We start from the raw sequence: 18,989 nt of genomic DNA on the forward strand, positions 1-18,989 counted from the left end.
CTGTTAAAACAGAAGTCTCCTTCCTAAAATATAGGCTGGAATATGAAGTCAGGGAGAGAGAGGGGGTACAGTCTGGGGTTTGGGGGCAGATTTTAAGGAGTGCTAACAGGCAGTGGGCAGTACCTTACTACTTGGGGTCCCTAGAACCAACTTGGCCTCAGGTAAAACTGTCAGGCCTATGGACTGGAGAATGGAACCCAGGGGAGGGTGTGCAGTCTGGGGTTGTTGGGTAGACTTTAAAAGAGTATTAGCAGGTGGTGGGCAGTGTCTTATCTGAGGTCCCTATATCTGGCCTGGCCTCTAATAAAGCCTATGTCTTCTTAGGATGTTCAGTTTGGAATTTTTAATGAGAAGACTTTGCTTCAGTACTCACGGTGCTGGCAACTTGAGTCCTGGCAGTGACCCCAGGCCCTGAAGCCTCCTGTTTTCACAGCACACTAGCCGCAGCTCTGCCGCAAGTCAACCCCATGCCTTGAATAGGCGGCCTCATTTCTGTTATGGTCGTAACATGCCTCTCCCAAGGGCATACTAAGAATTTGTAAGTTTTCAAACTGTGTTGCCTGAAAAGTCTTGGGCCCTTCACAGTACTTCACAGCAATAAAGTGGTGATTTAAGTCAGAGACAAGGTTAAGGGACAATTTAGTCATGTTTGAAGACATTTTTGTTTGGCGCAGTTTGGGACTGGTTGCTATGGCTATCTATTGGCCTTTGCCTGTAGGAGCTGGTAAGCATCTAACACATAATTTCTGTCTTTTGTTATCCACCCTCTTGCCCTCAAGCAGGGCAGCTCTGATGTATAGGTGGTTTTGCACACTGGCCCTTCTCATAGATGCTTAAACCAGGAGTCCTACAGCTTAAGGTCATGTGACACACTCTGGACTGGATTACTTCCAATGCCTTTTATGGTCTGCCTGCAATTAAGTTTAAGTGCCTCGTTCTGGAGATGGCAAAAGTATGAAACTATTGATACTTGACTTTTCAAAATCAGCTTCAACTTTATAACTAATTGTATATCTCTAATAAGCATACGCCGAAAGTTACCTTTTTCATATTAGGTCCCTGTCTTTTCCTTCGGTGGTTTTGCTTCTTTAGGAGAAAACAGACTGCATTATTCAATATTTTTTGAGGTGTTTTCTCACTATTTTGTTAAATTCATTAATTAATATGCATTAAATGGCAGATAACAAACCCTAGTTAGCATATTGGTACATTGTGTCTATATTTACTGTTCCTATTCCAATACATTTACTTACTTTCCTAAGTTGCCCCAAATCTACAAACAAAAAATACATTTTTTAAAAAGAGAGAGGTGATTCATTGAATGTGAAAATTAAACTAAATAAGTACAGAAAATTATACTAGTCCATTAGTTGAGTTCGTTTCAGACATTTATATGTGAGGAGTTTTCCAATGCTGAATGTGACCTTCACAATCACAATTACAATTACAAATTGACCTCTGAGTAGCGAAATGGTGATGGAAAGGAGGGAAGCAGTATAGGTCAGAAAGTCTTGAGCATCTGTAAATTAAACGACTCTAATAGCTTGGGGAAGGGTGGGAAGAAAGTTACCTTGCTATGTCCTAAAGCCAGGAATGAAAGGGTCTATCAGATCCTAGTAGTACAGAAAGTAACTTTTATGTAAAAGAAACGTGTGGTTTGGCTGAGTCCGTCTTTTTCGCTATGGTGCCAAGGTTAGTTTTAGATTCTTCACAGCACTGGCTTTGTGTCCCTAGGCATCCTCGAATATGCATTTTAAGAAAGACGATTGAGCTTAGAAGGCAGGAAACTCACATCTGGGGATATGTTTAAATTTGGGTATTGTGGCCTGATCCTCTATAAACATGGTATTTATTTCTTTATGGATGATAATTTTGTAAGTCTCAAAATACCCTTGCATCAAATGTGTCTTAATAATACCCCACTGAGTTGTGTATAAGGTAAAAGATGTGGATTACATTTCACTTCAAGAATGCAGAGAATTAAAATTAAGAAAAATACGTTGGATGCAATATCTTCTCTTAACCTCAAACATTGAGCAGTGAGTGAGACAAATACAGTTTCATCTTCACTGATCTTTAGTGACTGATCCAGTTGACTCTCACTCCTCTTGATGGGAACTATCAATGTGCTGAAAGTCACCCTTTTCCCATTGAATACATGATACACTCTTTTCTACGTTCCTACACAAAGAGCCTTGGACACACGTAAATAGACTCCATCTTTGCAGTTAATGTTGACCATTAATCCCATGCCTACATCCTTGTTTTAGTTTTATCCCATTGCCGTAATGCAACACTCTAACCAAAGACATCTTGGCAAAGAAAAGGGTTTATTTCATCTTGTACTTCCAGGTCACAGTCCATCAGTGAGGGATGTCAGGACAGGAACTCAAAGCAGGAGCCTGAAGGCAGGTCTGCTTGCTACCTTGACTAACTAACCAAGAGAGTACAGCTGAAACCTTGGAGGATGATGCTTGCTAACTGGCTCTCTGGCTTGCAAATTACCCTGTGTTTAACTAGCTGCATTAGCCTTGGCCCACCTACCTGAAGAATGGTGCCATCCACAGGTTTGATTTGTTCTTTTATTCAGCAAAGTCTTCAAACTTGCATAAATAATTGAGTCTACTGTAAAAGACTCAAGACCAACATTCTTCACATTCATGCAGAATTGTTATTCTCCTTATAGTTCAAGTCTCAATAGATCAAATATCAAATATGTATTAACTATTTAAGATATGTGTTATTTTTTTTTAATTGTGTCATGTTTGACTTTGAGTTCCCTGGTTGACTTTTGAACTTATCTACAGCAGGAATAATTCTTCTATTTCCTTGAAGTAATTCAGCAATTATATGAATAAGAACTGTTTGAGAATTTAAATACTAAAATATGAGGAAAATCCCAAAAGAAAAAAGAAATAGAATAGCATGTTTTCACCCATGGTTGGTTAAATTATTATCTGTAAATACATTTAATGTAATTGATGATGCCCTAATGGTTAAGGAACCATCTAGTTCCAAACCAGAAAGTGAATTTTCAAACATTTGAGGCTTAAGAAATCCCCAAACGTTATTACCAACTAATATTTTTGTCAACTTTTGAACTCAAGCTCATTTTTAAAGCATGTAATCCATATGTTTCAAATTCATTTTTACTTTATCCATCAAGACTTGGGACTCTCATCTAATCTCCATGGGCCATTTCCCCAGAGCAGAAATCTTACCGTGAACTGAGTTCGCCCGGGGTTCAGAAGTGCCCAGACTCACGGCGTCAGAATGTAACCATCCTGAAGCAAAAGGAATTCTTTTTACTTTTGATCCCAGGCCTCTCCTTCCACTTCCTGCCCAGTCAAATCGTAAGAACTTGACATGGAGTCAGCTGGTCATGAGCAAGGTTTGTGTGGGGAGATGGGAACGCTCATGTGTCATAGGTGGGATTGCCTCAGAATACCCGCGATAACATATGAAGGGCGTTACATGCAATAAACAAGTCTCAATGTTGTAGAAAACTTCAATAGCCTTTTCTAATCCCCCCCCCCTTGCCATTTCCACTTCTGCAGAAGCCTAAGCTGCTTCTGTTCACAATGCAACCTGTGTCTCCTCCAGACCCAGAGGCTGAGGTTTTCTGGGCAGGTGATGGTGATTCTTGGCTCTTGTTGAGTAGCTGAACTCCATTAGTGATTCATGAAAGTGGAGCAGAAACACGGGGTGAGGCAGCTGGGTGGAAATGCAGGCTCCATGACCATGTGTGATCCAGCGGTCTCTGCTCCCGCTTCACCCCTACACCCCAGGGCCTCTTCCACAGTAAAAAAGACAGAGATTGAGGTACAAACTCAGAAGGTCATCTCCCCAGGACACTAACACATTATCAACTAATTCTTCAAAACGGGAGCTGCTAGTTTACAAGCACTTGATACCTTTCATACACAATTTTTATATATAATTTTATCATTACTTATTTTTGTGTGTGTGGAGGGGGTGTTTTCCTGCATGTATATCTGTGTATCACATGTGAGCAGGGTTCTCCTGGAGGCTAGGAGAAGGTATTAGAACAAAGTTGTGAGCTACCATGTGGCTGCTGGGAACCAAACCTGAGCCCTTTGGAAGAGCAGCCAGTGATCGTAACTGCTAAGACACCTCTCCAGCCCCCATACACAATCAGTCTCTAAGTATTTTTGCATTTCTGATCCTGGTATTACTTGAAATCATTTTATGCATGAAATAAATTTAACTGATAACTAAACCCTTAAGACATCAAGTCCACAGTATGTTAGCCCATTCTCATCCATTTCCTGGTGGAAAAAAAAATTTCTACTGAGGATAATTTTATTATTATAAAAACATAATGTTCACTATAAAAATTTGAAAAATCATAGAGAAGGCTTAGAAATCACTTCAATCTTATCAGTTAACGCATGTTAGAAATTTTACGTATGTCTTCCCAGAACACTTTTCATTTTTTAAGTTTTAGTTACTCTTTGATGATTTCATACACAAATGTATTTAGATCATATACATCTCCACTCCCCTCTCCAACTTCTCCCAGGCTCCCACACCCCTTTCCTCACTCCTCCCATTCATCCAAGCAAGGGATAACACCAAAGCATCCGCTAGAGAGAAACAGTATTCGCGGACTTAATACTTGCTTTCAGGTGACTCCACCTATGGTTCATGAGGAGGGTTCCAAAGAATTCTGTTGAAGCCTTCCAGCGATCACTGGAGGAGTAGAGGGGCAGCCTGCTCCACATGTCCGCATGTAATCAGTCTGGGCTGCCACATTTAGCTCATCCACAAAGCTGTAGGTATGTAAATAATGGGGCGGGGGTGTGTGTCCTGACATTAACTAAATACTTTGGTATTCATAACATATGTGGAAAGAAAAGAATAATGCCAACAATAACCAGCAGCTTAGTTTACAATATTCATACTGCCCTTAGGCCGTCCCAAAGCCCGTCTCTTTCTTTCCCCTAATGACCCACGGAAATATTTGTTAATATTTGCACAGACTCAGTATCACTGATAAGAGGCTTTTAAGTGAGGAAGAGACAGAAAGCTAGAAGACCAGGAGGGACAGGAAGGATATATCTAGGGGGCTGACTTGTGCGGCTAGCTCTCAGTCCACCCAGGGAGTGACCAGATGGAGGGAGGCTGGTGGCTTCGGTGCCCGGTGGGCTACACAAAGCACAGACGAAGCGCTATGTTAGGGACTGGTGTGTTTGGTAGCGAGAGATGTGAACTTGGAGGGTACTGTGGTCTTCACCAACTGAACTTCACTAACAGGCTTCACTAACCAATCCTGGATTTACTGCTGAGTAATCACGTCCCCTTTTCCCAGCATCAGATTGACAGACCTGATGAGAGAAAGGGGAAGAAAACAGAGTTGACTGATGGTTTTGTAGAGAGCCTCTACTTTTTGTCCTGTTTCCCTCTTTTATCCCCAAGCAGACACTGGTTATTTTTCAGCCTAGCGCTCACTATTCAGAAGCAAAGCATCTTAGCTTCCAGGTTATTACGACCGCCAGGACATGCCCATTCTCTCTTTGGTTTGACTTCCTTCCTCACGGTGAATCTTCAGTGTTCTGTCTCTCTTTGACGTTCTCTGCATTTCATGGTCTTTGGGCTTCTTTGTCACAACCACAATTCCTGTCCTTCTTCACGTGGTGGCTCTACTTCTTTGGGAAGGTCAAGGAGAAAACACATCCCAGTACTTCACCACCACAGACACTGGCTTATCCACAGAGAGCTTTCGGAGATCATCTCACTGACTCTGAGGGGGGAGTTTAGAGCAAATGCCCAGGCTCCAGCCACTGCCCCAATCTTCCAACTGAAGAGAAGGGTAATGGTGAAAAGGGAAGAAAGGAGATTGGAGCAGTGTGGCCCCATTGGGAAGTATAGATTAAAGGGCTCAGTGGCTCCAAATCCACAACCGGGGCACTGCCGTAGCTTTAAATAGAGAGGCAGATGACAAGGACTATGTTTAAATGAGCAGCCTTTGGCATTGTTGCATGGAGCTTCTGATTCCCAAGGTAAGGTTGGAGACGGCCCTCGTTGCCTGAAGGGGGCAGTGTGGTTCCCACAAGTGACACTGCCTTTCCAGGATGCTGTGGCCACAATGATATCACAGACAATTGCTCACCATTGTTTGGGGTACCCTACTCAGTGCTTGGGGTGTGTGGGGGCAATTTCAGTCTCTTGCAGTAAAGATCTCTATTAATCTGACGTGGTGCCAATGGTATCCAAGGAAGCTGCAGGTTTGGATGCCACTGGAGATCCAAAAAAAAAAAAAAAAAAAAAAAAAACACCAAAAAACAGACACTGTAAGTGGTGCATTTGAGAAACTGAAGGTAATAGGTACAAATGAAGGTGGAGAGGTCTGACTTTTATGCTGCGTTTCGTTGCTCCAGTGCCTATCATAATAACATGAATGAAGGTGATTGGGTGAGGAAGTGTGTGTGTGTGTTCATAAGTGCAGATGTCCATGGAAGCCAGAGCCATCAGATCCCCCTAGAGCTGGAGTTACAGACAGTTGGTGCCGGGAACCAAACGTGGGTCCACTGGAAGAGCGGCACGTGCCCCCATAACTATCGGGCCATCTCTTCAGCCCTCTGATTTCAGTTTTGACAGAACAGCAAATCAAATCAAACTCAGCAGCCCTTGCTCCCCAAATGGATTAGGGGAGGCAGGAAATAAACTGTGCCCTTCCTGAATGGAAAGCAGGTGCCATCACTCATCCACAGAGGTTCCTGTTCTTCACGGCACCTCTGGCTCCAGGCAGTGGGATTTCGTATCAGTGCAGATCATGAAGGTCCCAGCACACTCTGAACCCTCTGTAAGGACATCCACAGCCAGCCTCAGCTGTTAATCTTTGGATTTATACTACGTGATACTTAAATTGGGGAAACATCAGCTCCCCAAGTCAGAAGAGGACGAAATAGTGGGCATTTACCATGTGAGACCTGCAGGAAGAGCTCTGAGAGCCTCACTCAGAATAAGGGCCCCTGGTTCACATGGACAAATAAAACAGCAATAAAATTAGTTTACATTGCTGGCTTCTCAAAAACTCAAAAACAGAACTGCCACGTGACCCCATTCATCACTCCTGGGTTTCTACTAGAAAAACTCTGTATCAGACCACAGAGATGTCGTCACATCCATGTTCATTGCTGCTCTGTTCACGGCGGTGAGGGAGTGCGACCAGCCCAGATAATATCCAGCATCAGATGAATGGGTAATGAAGATGTGGCACATCTGTGTACATAATTGAATTTTATTTAGTCTTAAAGGAAAAAGTAAAATCATAAAATATGCAGGGAAATGGGTAGAACGGGGAAGAATTACATCGTGAAGTAACCCAGACTGAAAAGCGCAAAACCCACACACCCTCTCTCCTCTGTGGACACTAGATTATGTTTGTATGCATGTTTACAAGTGAAGGTGCGTGCAGTCTAGGCTATGACACCAGAAAGGAGACCACCATGAGGGTGACGGGACATGTGAGACACGAAACTGGGGAAAAGGACATTATGGGGTATGGAGACATACAGGGGACTCGGGAGCAGGGGTATGGAGACATACAGGGGACTCGGGAGCAGGAGGGAGGATGATAGGGAAAGAGAATCAACAAAATCAAATTTTATTTCAAAATTCTATGATGAAACCCATACTGTGTGTTAGGAAAAATCTTAAGACAGGCCTCTCCATCTATGCAAAATAACTCCAATTAGACCAGATTAGGCCAAATCAAAGATGCCCACGTTTAATGAATGCAGCACTCTTGGGTAGCCAGGAGCATAGGGTGGGGTTTGGGGGCTGGAGACTGGACGGCAGAGAGGGAGAGCACACACAAAACCTGAAGACCTCGTGTTTCTTTTTCCAGCACAAGCCTGTGGGAGTGGTCCTGGCCCTCCCCGGGGAGGGGTCAGCGTTTGGCAGGCTTTCTTGGAGGTGGAGCCCAGCTCAAGGCAACTCCCAAGGGGAGGGGCCTGAGATGGAGCTTTCTGCTCCATTGGCGCGCCAAGGATGAATGCCAGGGACTGAGGTGACGGCCCCCAACTTAATATTACACTGTGCATGCTAATTAAAATTAAGACTTATTTTAGTTGAACAGTGGTGGAGCAGGATTTTAATCCCAGCACTCAGGAGGCAGAGGCCAGCCTGGTCTACAGAGCCAGTTACAGAAGACCTCAGCAGTCACATGGCCTAAGCTGACTTTGAGTCATCATCCAGCAGAGACATGGGTTATATGGATTTACAAAGAAAGGGGTGGGAGGATGAAGGAAAAGGAGAGGGAGAGGGAGATGAAGGCCATTAGGTTGGCTGTAGTTAAGGGCTGCGTGACTCGGGCCCAGCCCCTTCCTTCCCTCACATGATCCATTATAAATCATTTTCCAGGGTCCACCTCCAGCCCAGATCCAGATCCAGATGGCCTTGTGTCTATATGGTGTGCTTATTAGTAGCAAAAACAATTAATTTCAATTTATGGTACATGGTGGATAGTAATCGAATAAGATAACAAATGATTTTTCCCCCTTTTTGGTGTTTTGAGCCAGGGTTTCTTGGTAGCCTTGGCTGTCCTAGAACTGGCTCTGTAGACCAGGCTGATCTTGAACTCACAGAAATCCCCCTGCCTCTGCTTCTCAGAGTGCTGCAATTAAAGGCGTGCACCACCGCTGCCTGGCTGGAATAACTTTTTATTTGATCCTGATGACAAGTTTTTAGTGTAGCTGTTGCTGTCCTGGCTTGATTTGACAAACCTGAAAGTCAATCCAAGACCAGGTAGCCAGTAGGTAGCACAATTAGGACTTGCTCCTGAGTCATAGCTATGCCCCTGCCTCTTGTTCCCATACTTTCTCAGACATGTGTTCTCATCCCTGACAAATGCCAACACCAGGCTGTTGATCCTCGAGAGCCTTTAGTTCTAACCCCCCTGCCTGCAGTGATACCCACATGCGTATCCTCATCCCTGCACCAGTGCTGGTACCAGGATGTGGCTCCTTTAGGTTCCTCAGCTTCAATCACCAAGGCTAACTCCTCTGCTGTCAGTGATTGCTAGGGCTCTTTATTTCATACTAACCCTCATATTGTTCACTTTTTTTATATCCATACACTTGAAATATACACGTTTTTATAGTATGACCTTTTGTTTGGAGACAGGGTTCTAAATCTGGTACCCAAATTCACAGGATGTCTCCAGAACTGGCTGTACAGGGTTAGTTCCTTTCTGTCCAGTGAATCTTAGTTAGCAGCATTTACTTGAACAAGAGGCCACCTAACTTTCTCCTGAGAGCCACATCATTATTAAGTCAACACAGAAGTAGTGACTGTCGTGGGAAAGCCGGGCTCCTTAGGACTCAAAGAACAAGCGCTAACGAGAGCGTCAGAGTTTGACATGCGCTCTGTGGAGGTGCAACAGACTTCCCAATTCTGTCAGTCCCTTGGTCAAGACACCGCCGTGCAGCCGCTGGGACATGAGGTCTTAATTCAGAGCGTCCAGCTGGAGACAGAGGGGGCAGACGAATCACACCCAGCCTTCCTTACGCTTGTCCCTTCCTCTTCAGAGAGAAAAACGTCAAGAGGCTCGTTTTAATGGAGTCTAATCATAAAATTTTCTAAAATGTTCTCTTCCTCAAATCTGCTTGCTGTTACGTATTATGCAGAATTGCGAAGTAATTGGTAGCACGTGGACGGTGCCGGCAGGAGTCACAACGTGGGCCGTTGCCTGCAGGGGATCCCCACTTGCCAGCCTCGTTTGCCTCTGCACGACTTTTGATAAGCCTCTGCTTGATAGAGCCAAATATTTATTTATGACATATGGCCTCCCACTGATGCACTGTAACCACAGAGAGACTCTGTATCGTTGCCAGAAATCAACTGTATTAGTATTATGTGGGGGGAAAGGCATGTATTTGATTTAAAGTTCATATAAATTCCAGAAGTGCTATGGTGTCTGCAAACTCTTAGAGCTCCTATGAGAATATCCTAAATCTATCTCTGACTTTGTTTGATGTGGACTGTTCTCTTGCATCTTCATGTTTGGAGACCTAGCTCGTTATTGACAACCAAGCTCCTAACATAAGAGATGTTGGGTAGCATTTAAGATTCCAGCAATAATACCTTTCATCTGATAGGATTGGAAAAATTAAGTAGAATCCAGCATGTAAAAATGTAGAGGTCAATCCATGATTGCCGTTACTGTCTAGGACTTCATACTGTGCTAGCACATAAGTCAACCTACACTTACAACATTCATCCCTCCATTTATTCTTGAGTGCATAAACGTATGATTCTCCACTGTTTCAGCCCCATATCACCCTCCCACCACTTTTTTGTGCTTGAGGAATGATCTCAGGTAATTGATTTTCACGTTGAGATTGCCTCTCAAACCAGACCAGGTCAGAGCACAGGAGCCTACATTTCTGACAGGAGTTTATTGGAAGCTATCTTTATGACTCGCACACAGCCAAAAGGACAGCACCAACAGTTGGCGGCTCACTACCCACGGCCGGTAGATTCTGCGTGTCCTCTGTTGACTTATTGAGCTTATCCTTTGAAATCGCCGCTTCAGTGTTGCCAGTGAGATGACTATGGCATGGTGACATGCAGACCTTTGTGTTAACTTCATGGCTTCCATGTCTCTGGAAGTTGCTTGATCTTTTTATCATAGCATGGTATTTAAAAGAAGATAAACGTTGACAGAATACAACCTGTTAAAACCATATTCATTTAAACATATTTCCACTTACATACACTTAAAATATGTACCCTCCATGAAATGGATCCACTTCAAAATATAGAGTTGTATAGAGTCATTAGCTCGCCATCTGCAAACTCAAGAACTGTTCCTAAAGGTGCTTGTGTGTTGGGTCATAAAGCATAACTAATGTTCAATGCTATATTATTTCTAGAGACCGTGAAAAGTTGTGTGGCAAAGCTGTTCTTTACCTGTTCCTTAAAGGGTCAGTACTGCCTGTACAGCAAGTCCAGTTTCACCCTCATCAGCCAAGCCCCCCAGCCATGGATCCAGATCATGTTTCTCTTCCAGCAGGTGTGTATAACTCATGCTCACTGGGCTCCTGAACGAGCTGCTAGAATGTGTGGTTACAATTGTATTTATTGCATTATTAATAATTTTGCCAAAAATGGTGTGTAGATAACAGCATATTTGCATTCATTCTTAAGATATATTTTTTTATATTTTAATGCCATTTCCTTAAAAAAGATACTGGATCATTAATCAGCAAGTCAAACCTATTCTCATCTTACATACCTTAGCTTTGACAGAGAAGTGGTGGGGGGAGAAGGGGTGGGCACCACAGTACAGCATTTGCCTGCATCATGCAAGCCCTAGGCTCAACCCTCAGAACCGAAGTTTTAAGAAAATTACTTTATGTTGAGTAGCAGTAAAAGTAGCTTATTTGGGAGGACGCCTACAATCTGTAGAGTAACTCTTTACCTTCTTCTACAATCCAGTTAATTTTAGTGTAAGCATATCGTTTTTGACATTGTTAAGATTCTGAAATCCACTTTCTCCTGCTGAATATCTGTACACAGAAGAAATTACATGAAGAAATATTTTCAACTTAACAATAAGAATTTTATGACAAAATGGCAACATGAAAAGAGACCCTTATTTAGAAATGTTCCCTAGAAACATTAAATTTACACTTAAAATGTAAGTGTAGATTGTGAGATGTCAGTACCAGACGAGATCTTAAAGATCGTTTTTATTGATTAAGGAAACTGAAGGGCAGAACTCAGATCATTGGATCTCTAATACAGTGATCTTTTCATTGTTGCCTGTGTGTTGTAAAGGATTAGTTAAAGATGTATTAAATTTGTTTATGCTGTGGAACATTTGTTTGATGATGCAAAGATGTGTTGCATTCTTTCATGTTGCATTTGTTTAACTCTGTGAAGTTGTGCTACTTTGCCTGTCTAAAACACCTGATTGGTCTAATAAAGAGCTGAAGAGCTAAGAGCTAAGCAGGAGAAAGGATAGGTGGGGCTGGCAGGTAGAGAGAATGAACAGGAAGAGAAATCTGGGAAGAGAAGATCTAGGAGCAAGAGAAGGAGGAAGACGCCAGGGGCCAGTCACCCAGCTCCACAGCAAGCCACAGAGTAAGAAGTAAAGAAAGGTATGCAAACTAAAGATAAAAGCCCAGAGGCAAAAGGTTGACAGGATAAATTAAGCTAGAAAAGCTGGCTAGAAATAAACCAAGCTAAGACCAGGCATTTCTAAGTAAGAATAGACCTCCGTGTATTTATTTGAGAGCTGGGTGACAGGCCCCCAAAGAGTCAAAGAGTAAAAAACGACCAACTCCTGCGTTTTGAAAACAAAATGGGAAATCTTTGCAGGGTGGGAAGAAGTTGAAAATGCAGGATCTGAGTCTTATAATATGATTGAAAATTAAGCCAAGTGATTCGACCATATAATTACTTCAGTTAATAAAATACTTCTATAACAGTACCTATAAAAGTCACCTGGGGTGATGAGGTGGCTCTGGTGCCCCGAGTTAATTCATTGGATCCATGTGGAAGAAGACCAACTTCCGCAAGTTTTCTTTTGTTATGCACATCTGTATAACATAATATATGTGTGCCCATACAATGCACACACATAAATAATAAATAATCTTTTTTAATTTAATAAAATATTTGAAAATTACATGTGGACAATGCCTTTTGTAAACATCATAGGTTATCAAATATAAAGCCCACAGCCCAATATAGGTTACCTCTTTTCAAATTATTGGCCAGTGAGGTCTCAACACTCCTAAACATTACAAGCTATTGCTATTACTTGTGTTTCCCTCTAAAACAATGGTTTTCAGTCTTTCTCATGCTGTGACCCTTTAATACAGTTCCTCATGTTGGGGTGACCTCCAACCATAAATTATTTTTGTTGCTACTTCATAACTGCAGCTTTTCTACTGTTATGAATCATAATACAAATATTTTGAGTGAAAGAGGTTTGTCAAGGGGGCTGCAACCCACATGTTGAGAACAGCATGCTCTAGCACATCATAAGACTGCACTGCTGAAGACATCATACACTCAAATTCAAGAATATGGAGAAATCAAGCTGGTACCGACTCAGAGACTTTGTCCCTACTGGTTAGCTTCACAGTGCTGAAAGACAGTCTATGTATCACCTAGGGGAAAATCATCATCAACCTTACCCAACTAAGTTCTGCAAGCTACAGCATCTGGCCTGCAAAGATTACACACTGATGCAGTAGTGGCACAAATATCGGAGCAAACAAATATCTTCTGATTGGATTTAGGGCCTACTCCACAAGATGGAACTCATGCCTGGCTTCATTAGCAGGGTCAAGAACCCACTGTTAGGTAAAGAACAGGCTCTCGGGAAGAAAAATACTATGATTTTTCTGCTAAAGTGGCATAGCATTAAACTGTCTCTTAATGACTTATTGTGATACCAATAGAATAGTGTATCACCCAACCCTTATCAAAGAAGCTTCTTTTTACAGTAGATGGCAACAAACAGCTAACACAGAGACTCACAATTGACCAACATGTAAAACATAAAAGCCTGAAATGCTCAGCCCTAAATGGGACATTTATATCTGTACTGGGTGGTTTTGTGTCATCTTGATACAAGCTATAGCGTCATCAAAGAGGAAGGAGCCTCGGTTGAGCAAATGCCTTCTTGAGATTCAGCTGAAAGACATTTTGTCATTTAGTGATCAATGGGGAAGGGTCCAGCCCATGGTGGGTGGTGCCATCCCTGGGCTGCTGGTCCTGGGTTCTCTAAGAAGAAGGCTGAGGAAGCCATGGGAAGCAGGCCAGTAAGCAGTTCCCCTCCATGACTTCGGCATCAGCTCCTGCCTCCAGGATCCTTCCCTGTTTCAGTTCCAATTCTGACTTTCTTCAGTGATGAAGTGTAAGCCAAATAAACCCTTTCCTCCCCAAGTTTTGCATTTTGGTCATGGTGTTTTGTCCAACAATAGAATCCCTAACTAAGACAATATTATACTTCCTCCCAAGGCCAGTATCATGATGGAAGAGAGGGCAGAATGGTTTTAAAAGCCAAATGTCATGGATGACCACAGCAAAACAGTGTTCTCCAGCTACAGCATAGCAGCTGCACATCAGTTCATGGTGGTTGCAACATTTTCCACAAGATCAGGCAAGACAAAACCACAGCACAGAGGAGTGAGATGTCACAAAGCCCCACTCCTAGTTGAGAAGCTATTGGCAATTGATGGGTGCTTCGAGAGGATTAGTTAGCTTTTTTTGGATGCAGCCCCTGAGTGCTGCAATAAAACTTTATTTACAAAAAAAGAAAAAGAACACTTGATAATATCTTGCAAAGAACAGCTCATACTTTGGGGTGATCAAATTGCATATAAACATAAAAATAACATTAATTTTTTTGAAATAATAATATTCATTTTCCTACACTAATTTTTTTTCAAATAGTTTTCATCAGTGATTTCGTGTTTGGCTCCATGTTTGGCTTTGTTCTTAACTTTCTGAAGAAAACTTTTTTCACTCTTTCAATCTTGTTTTATTGAATGTCTGATTCTTTCTCCTCCCCTTTAAGGATATTCACCAGAAAGTATCTCTTTGTAATGTTTTCTTTGAGCTTATTCTACTGCCATGCTTTCTCTTTGCTCATACCTATGATTTATGCAATCTGGGTAAATCCTGGCTTGGGGCAAAGCCACAACATCACTTCCATTTATTTAATAATTACAAACCCTTCACTGGTCTTGTACACTTGGCCAGCTCCTGCTGTCAGGTCAACTTCCCAAGTTCGTTGAGTTCTCAGACTCAGACCCAGTCCTCTTTGGAATAATGACCCATTAAATCAAGCCCCCTCTTCTGGAAACAAAAAGCCATGTACTGTACGATTCGGACAATAATCAGAAAAATCCAGGGTGTGTGCATAAACTAAATTTCAGCAAGTTGCTGGCTTGTAAACTTTGAATATCTCTTGGTTTGGCTAGAAAGATGGCTCAGTGGTTAAAAGCACTGACCGTTCCTCCAGAGAACCCAGATTCAATTCCCAGCATCCACATGGCAGTTCAGTCCCAGAGAATCCAGCACCATCACAGAGACATGCATGCAGGCAAAACACCAATGTACATAAAATAAAAGCAAATAAATCATTTAAAAAATTAATATATTTTTTAAAAAGTTTTTAAAAAATCTGCCAGTCACTAACTTGGCATCCACGATTCTCTACTTTCCATGGCCAGCACAAGAGGCCACTCGTTCACACATTTTGATGACATTCATGAGATTTTCCTGAAAAAAATATTTAGGATTTCTCATTGAGTAGCAAGTTGTGTGCACAGACAGTCTTAAAAGTCTCAGTCATTGTCATGAAATAGGATTTATAAGCCAATCTCATTACTGTACCCTACCTCATAACACCAAGTAATATTATGGTATTGTATGTGAATATTTTATATTTATGTCACTTATTAGGGTTCTATATGTTTTTTTACAAAATTCTTCTCACATCCATAAATGGAACATTTCAATATATGAAAGATTACAGGTTACATCATAGAGTAGCAAACATGTGAGCATACATTTAACATGCCCATTGAAAAGCTGATTCTTACTGACTGTACTGAATTCTATTTAAATGTCTTTTTTAATGTAGTGTCTCATTGACAACACAAAGAAGTTAAAGCTTAAGAATATTCACTCATTTCACACTTTCGAATGAAGAATGTTTTATTTGTCTCATACTCATTCAGAATGTTCATATTGCCTAATTAAATAATGAACTCTTTAATAACTGTTTGATCTGTATTCTTCCTAGTCCCACTCTATATATAGACTCTTGTGAACTCTGGTTTTAATGTTATGCCTTCATTCTCAGATCTTTGGTAAATTAAACATGAATATTTATATTTACCACTTTCCAATTAAGGAATGCTATTGGGAAATCATTAAGATAGCATTATATTACAAGATTTAAGCACATATATAGTCAAGAACATAAAACTTTATTAATTAAAATTTTTCTTTTAGAAACTCAGAAGTATGACCTAAATCATAGAACTGTTCTTCAGTATAGATTTCTGGTGTACTACTTAATTATGTCATGTTCACATTCAGGGCAGCCTACATAGTAATATCTTGTCAGATTGTACCATTGGGTCAAGAGGTGACGCAATATCTCCATCCTTTTGTCATTACAGAGCCTGTTTCCTGAGCCCCTGTCCATTCAGAGTAGGTCTGTGCAGTTCCTCAAAGCCCTATGGGAGAAGACGCAGGCCAGGGGAACCCACAGCTTTGAAGACACCATGACAGAGTCCACATTTCCGCAGCAGAAGGTCGGTGCTTTTTCTCCTCACACATGTTATTTTAAACCAAGATTCAACATTGTGTTTAAATGGTTTGCCTTTTTTTCTTAAGAGTTCAATTTTCCCTTCTTTGTCTTTGTTTCCTTTCTCCTATTAAAGAGTGACTTTTGGAATTTAGTCTTGTTGTGCATATTTGTAATCCTAGCACTCAGGAAGCAGAAGCAGGATTACAAGTTCAAGGCCAAGCTGGGGTATATAGTGAGGCCTGTGTCAATAATAGCAATCACCCTCATAGTGAGCAGGCAGCTGTACCAGAAAATGATCATGGGGCAGAACGGAACTGGCTTTGGCTAGAGGGAAAGTGTAGTACAAGGACTCCAGTAAGCTCAGTTTCCTGTGAGAAAAGCCATGGAGCTATATGGAGCAGGGAATGATTATTGACAGCCTGACCAAAGACAGGAACCATACTTGGAATGCTGGGTTGATTTGGGGCCGATGAAGGTGCCATGGTCCCACACCACCATGGTTTGAGGTAGTCTGGACACATTCAAATCTCCAAATGTCATTAACCCTATTTAATGTGATGACAAGGTGAGGTATTGAGGAATTGATAAGTCATGGGATCAAACCTTTCTAAATGCCGTCAAGGGCTTTGTAGAAGGAGGGAGAAGAAGAACCAGCCGAGCCCATCTCTCCTTCGGCCGTCCACGGAGGAAACAGAGTTCAGTGTGAATGAGGAGCAGTGACCAAGCTCTTTCACACATCACCGCTTCCAGGGCCTTGGGCTTTGGCGGCCTGTCTTCGGGACTGTAAGAAATTCTGCAAGTGTCTCGGCCTCGGGTGTTTTGTTGACACCAGCAGATTATGACAAAAAGGGCGGCCATGTCTGTGGATTTTGGTGGCTAAAATGCTAGTGTGAAGAAAGGGATGACTTTGGAATGGGCTGTGGAGTCACAAGTTAGCACTTGATATCCTTACAGTAGGCTGGGTCGCTCAAGTCTATTGTATGTGCAAACAGAGATGGCTGCTGGGAGCTGCTCTGGCCATGACCAGCGCTGCACCATAAACCCCGTCTAGAGCCAAGGACTCTGATTATGGTTTTGTTTTTTAAAAATTCCCAGTGATAAGTATTGGATGAAGTGGGAAATTCAGAGTTTCTGATATATTTGATCAGACTTCATTTTATATTGTCTCTGACCTCATTTTACTGATTTTTCTTTTAAAAATTATACATTTTCATGGAGTATTATGGGATATTTAAATAGATGTATCTCTTATATATATTCAAATCAGGATAAATATCTCAATTTCAAGCATTTAGTAGTTTGGTGGAAAAAAAAACCCAAACTCTGTTATTACAGCTCTTTGAAATATATATATATATTTATATATATATATATTTATATATATATACTTATATATATATTTATATATATATTTATATATATATAAATTGTTACTATCTATAGTCACTTTATTGAACAATAGAATACCATGTCTGTCTCTTGCCTCTCTTGTCTTGGTACCATGTAACCAACCTTTCCCGCTCTCTCCCTTTACTCATTTTGTTTATGAGAAAAGAAATAAACATGTCAGTATTAAGTAAAGTCAAACAAGAGCTTAAGAAGTGTCTCATTGGATAAGGGCCCTTGCTCTGCAAACAAGAAGGCCTAAGTTCAAATCCCCAGCACCTACGTTTTTCTAAAGGCAGGGCTTCATGAGTTTATAATCCCAGCACTGGGACCCCAGGGTGCAGGTATAGGAAGCAGATCCTCAGAGCTTGCTGACAGCCAGCCTAGCAGAAACAGTAAGGGGTTCCGTGAGGGATCCTGTCTCTGGAATGAAACAGAAAGCAAGAGGGGAAGATAACGATGTTCTCCTCTGTCTCCTGCGTGTGTGTGCACTTGCATGCTCACACACACAAGGCATATACACAATAAGGAAGTAAAAGCAAGTTACAAATTAACCCAAACCTGATACATTGTGACAATGTCTCTTAAAGGAAGAACAGCAAGAGGATGAGAACTGTAACTAATCAGAATTGTTATTTATAAGAGTTTATAAAAAGCAGAGGAATATTCAACTTATTTTTCCCTGTCCTTTGACCTTGGCTCAAGAATATGACGCTTGGTATTAAAAGAAAAAGGAAATCCCACAATCACGTCAGCAGAAAGTTAATGGCATTCTTTGCATATTTCTCCCAAATTTTCAATTGTTACATTATGCTTAAAAAATTGCAACAAATTCTTATAAAAATTTCAAGCATTAGCTATTTTAACTGGAGACAACAAGAAAATTAAAACTTGGCACTTACTTCAAGTTCTAAGAGATTAAAAAAATAACTTGGCAATCAGTTTTGTACTTGCTATTACTGTTATTCGTATTCTTACTTCATGCCAATAAATATCCCTTCTGGGAAAAAGTAACTGTAAAGCCAATTTTCGTAAATGTCCTAAGTTTCATAATTTGGTTTATTCATGAGAATAGAAAAATGTTGGTGTCTGGGATGTGCATTGTGTGGCAAAATTTCTGTCCCAAAATTTCTCAATCATACTTCCTTGCTACCATCTTTTATGAAGAGTTCTTCATATTAAATTCAAAATAGCTGAGACTCTGTGGGGACATCTTTATGTCCACAGTATATCCCAGAATACACACAAACTTCACATGCACACGCATACACACACCCAAATGTACATACATACA

At 41.3% G+C, this 18,989-nt stretch overlaps 1 protein-coding gene across 2 annotated transcripts in view; it reads left to right on the forward strand.

Moving 5' to 3' along the window:
* The window catches only part of Veph1 (ventricular zone expressed PH domain containing 1), a 154,895-nt gene that overhangs the window by 89,477 nt on the left and 46,429 nt on the right, over positions 1-18,989 (forward strand). The window contains exons 9-10 of one of the 2 annotated variants that reach the window (XM_041659260.1): positions 10,902-11,041; positions 16,179-16,313. In XM_041659260.1, coding sequence (XP_041515194.1) covers positions 10,902-11,041; positions 16,179-16,313 — 275 coding nt within the window. The remainder of the gene's footprint in view (positions 1-10,901; positions 11,042-16,178; positions 16,314-18,989) is intronic. The other variant, XM_041659261.1, reaches the window with a different exon arrangement.

This window comes from Microtus oregoni, unplaced genomic scaffold (assembly GCF_018167655.1).
Source record: "Microtus oregoni isolate MIOR12 unplaced genomic scaffold, Mior012 000010F_ref0000083, whole genome shotgun sequence".
Taxonomy (NCBI): Eukaryota; Metazoa; Chordata; class Mammalia; order Rodentia; family Cricetidae; genus Microtus; species Microtus oregoni.